Raw genomic sequence first — 3,742 nt, 5'->3', positions numbered from 1 at the left:
TCCAATCAATAATTCCCCACCTCCTAGGAAATGATGCCATACTCACCAAAGTAATGCAGGAAAACAGTAAGGGGGACAAGTATCAGAAGTAGAAATCCACAAATGATGACTATCCCTTTATGTAATAAAGTACATATGAGGAAAAAAGGAAAATTACCAAAAAGGAAACCCAGATATGCTTTTCCTATGAGGGGGGAGATCTAAGATCTCATGTTTTTTTGAAAAATATTCAAAAAAATTCTGCTATTTTGCGGAACATCTCAGAAGCAGCTTCCCTTTCCTCTATCCCCTCTTTGAACACCCCTTTGGGCTTGGAAATGGATTCGTATGTCTCTCTTTTCCCCTATTTGACTTCACAATTTCCCCTTTTCTGGCTTGCCCAGCACAGGCAAAATTGCTATGATTTGTCTGCTGGCTGGAGCTAAAAATGCCATCCTCCCCATTTTAGTTCAGTGCTTGCCGGTGTCCACAGAGATAGTTTTCTTCTAGCCTCATTAATTTTATTGAAAAAATGCACAAAGGGGAATAGTTCACTCACAGTATTCTGTACTGAAACTTCTAACACCTGCAGGAAGAGAATCAGAGAATTAGATTGAAAGTAATGTCCACAAGGAAATCCTTTTCCAGCTTTTTCTCACAAGTCCTGACAGAGTTGTTGAGATCTCCTGGAAGTTGCATTGAGTAATGGCAGGCATATTTTCAGATACCTATAGCATCAGCTACTACTCTCAGAGCTTCCTGGTCCAGATAGGGCCATAACTAGTGCACCAACTGCAGGTGGACCAAGCTCCCTTCTGTGGAGCAGAGCCATCTCCTGCTGTGATTCCAGGAGGACTAAGCCATAGGCTTGTATCTTCAAATGAAGCCAGACCTATCTATAGTCAGTACCAAGATAGAAGTTTCCAAATAGCCAAGATATTTACTGATAACTAGCACCTTCATTTTACAAAAGTTTAATCTGTCCTTGCTCCTCTCCATCTAGTCTCTTAACAATATTTAGTATCTTCCAAAGGTGCTTTTCAAAAGGCAACTGGACTTTCTTGTGTTTTTTCCCTTTGAAAATCTTTCGACTGTCTGCTTGGATTGGAGTGCAAACCCTGCAAAACTGGGATAGTATAAGGCTCCTGCCTTGAGCAGGGGGTTAGATTAGGAGACCTCTAAGGTCCCTTCCATCCCTACGATTCTATGAAAACAATGTCTCCAGTCCCCAACTTTTGCAGGCAGTCCAAGAGGATGCCATGTTGCAACCTGCTTTTAGTCGTGGCTTTCTGTTTGTTCTCATTTTCCTGCAGACCCTCCCCCAAATCCCCTTTTGTGTTACTTTTGTTGAAAAGAAATTAGGAGGATGGCATAGGTTACTTTTGCATAGGAAATAGCTGGGATTGTAGACTCTTAAAAATCATCAGGAAGGATTCTGGGAATGCTGAAGAAGAACGGGAAGAAAGATATCAGCTAGCCAATAACAGGGAGTAGACCACTCTGACTATTGAAGTAGGGTTGTTTTAATAAAGAGAAAATGTGGTTGATGAGCTTGTTATAGACTAAACATTGCTTCTTTATTGTAGTCTGGTATAAGGATGAATAAATGACATTAAAATTGATATCACAGCTTTTTGTGTGCATGAATCAATCCCTGTTCTTACCTAACCTCTAATCTGCTTGCCAACTTTGGAGAAAAAATCCCCAAATGCCCTCTGGAAATGCTCAATAATCATCCTGCACTGGACAGACAGTTTGAATGGAGTTCTTGCCCAAGAAAACCTAAGTGCCTATCATTTGAACCTTACCAGAAGATAGCAAAGGACAGATGTTAATACCCTTCGTATTCAAATCATGTGTTTCAGAGTAAAAACCAGATAAAATACATGGCCACCTACCTGGAGATGCTTGTGAATGTTGCACTAGTATGCGTTTAGCTAAAGGGAGAAATCAGAAAGATGGAACTGAAATTATGCCCAATTGCAAGAGTCATCCAGCCTGACTAGGAAGAGGTCCTGGACAGAAGTTTCTCAGGGATTTTCTCACTGCCCCAGGAAGGGAAGGGGTCACTGGCCAATATGGCAACCCTCATAGCGGAAGGGAAAGACTTTCCAAAAATCAAGAAAAGGCCCCATTCCTTCAGTGGAACCCCCATCTTCTCTGACCCTCCCCCAATAATCACTGTGAGACAATTAAGGTGCCCATCATAAGCATTGGATGTTTGGGGTGAATATAATTGTTTCTACCTAAAAAAATGGTGGAACACCCCTCATAGGGAAAATAGGCGTTGTGGACTTCTATGACTTCCCCAGTAAGGAATTCCCTCCAACTACAACATGCATTCCCCATTTACTTACCAAATAAGTAAAGACCGCATCCAATAAGTACAACCATGAGAATGGCTCCCAGAACAATGATTATAATGGACAATGGATGGGGTACTAAAGAAGAAGAAGAAGAAGAAGAAAAATTTGCCTTATCAGTGAGACGGGTGGCACATATATGTGATAAATCTGAAGATAAATAGGAAAGACTTTTGTTTTTCTATTATGGAGAATCCAAAGTGCAGAAACAAGTTCATTTTCATGAACCTGGAATAACCTAGGAACAGACACCTTGCCTATCAAGGTAATACTATCTTTCTCAAGGGCAAAATTATTGTGCTACAACCACTGAGAGTAATAGATGGGAAGACAGCCTCCAGCTCAGGTCTTTGACTCCAACAATAGGTGTGGGATCTAGATGGCAGGAGGGATATTCCAGGATGGAAACAGTGCTGAGCAAAATAAAGTCAAACTTAGTAGCTATCCACTGAGACTTAGATTTTTTCTGGGGCTACCAATAAGCCTGCAACACAGCTAAAGTTCTCTGGCCTTCTGTTTCTTCTTCCTCCTTGGTGAGAAATCCTCTGCCTTTTCATCCTTCTACTGTTCCCAACTACTCACCAGGCACTATTAAAACCACCTTCAGGGGATTCTTCAGGCTGCCATGCTCGACCCAGCACTGGAACTGATTCCGTTCACTGGGACTGATCCTAATGCTGAGCCAGAAGTGATAGGTCCCATCTGAATTCGGGGCAACCAACCCATGCAAAGTATCCTGCAGCCAGATTTCTCCATATTTCCTCCACGTTGCTTTGATATCCTTGGGGAAGAAACCATCCACTCGGCAGATGTGAGTTTCTGTTTGGATGGCCTCTGCCTTACTCATGACCGTCACTGTTGGGGGCTCTGCAGAAATGACAGGATCAGAGTAAATACCGAGCATCTCCATGGGTAGAATGTGAACTTCACTAGCAGGAAAAGGCTTCTCAAATAACTTCAACTTTGCCCTCCCTTCAGGCCCTGAGGAGGAAACCCTCCAGTCTCTTGATCCTTCTGAGTGTCCTTTATCACACCTCTTCCAGTGCTAGGGTACCCTTTATTATGGAGCAGAGAGATCATATAATGCCCTAGGTGCACAGTTAGTGCATACCATCGCACAGGTGGGCTTTGTCATGGTGAGCTGAGATTTGGAATCTGAGAAAACCAACAATGAGCAGCCAGTGACAGAGACAGCTTCAGAAGTGCTCAGAGACAAGAAGTCAGTTCCAGCACCACCAAAGAGGACAGCTGCTTTGAGCGGCAAAAGAGAGAGGCAAAATATCAAACAGCAGACATACCGTAGCTTCCACCTTAGCAAAGAAGTCCTGCTAAATAAGCCACACTAAGGCTACTTCTATTAAAATGGAGCAGCAAGCACAAGCTCTCTCTTGACGACAACT

The 3,742-nt window shown here is 42.8% G+C and overlaps 1 protein-coding gene across 1 annotated transcript in view; it reads right to left on the bottom strand.

The window, feature by feature from the left end:
- Positions 1-530: 530 nt before the first annotated feature.
- Positions 531-3,742, bottom strand: part of LOC107298387 (zinc-alpha-2-glycoprotein-like) — a gene marked incomplete at its 5' end in the record, with an annotated part of 7,225 nt that continues 4,013 nt past the window's right edge. Inside the window, 5 exons of the mRNA XM_029286512.1 lie at positions 531-565; positions 1,878-1,916; positions 2,337-2,420; positions 2,925-3,209; positions 3,454-3,497. Of these exons, the coding sequence (XP_029142345.1) occupies positions 531-565; positions 1,878-1,916; positions 2,337-2,420; positions 2,925-3,209; positions 3,454-3,497 (487 nt within the window). The remainder of the gene's footprint in view (positions 566-1,877; positions 1,917-2,336; positions 2,421-2,924; positions 3,210-3,453; positions 3,498-3,742) is intronic.

This window comes from Protobothrops mucrosquamatus, unplaced genomic scaffold (assembly GCF_001527695.2).
Source record: "Protobothrops mucrosquamatus isolate PMUCROS unplaced genomic scaffold, P.Mucros_1.0 scaffold3933, whole genome shotgun sequence".
Classification (NCBI taxonomy): Eukaryota; Metazoa; Chordata; class Lepidosauria; order Squamata; family Viperidae; genus Protobothrops; species Protobothrops mucrosquamatus.
The sequence above is the reverse complement of the archived record's forward strand: the minus strand, read 5'-3'. Positions and strand labels throughout refer to the sequence as shown.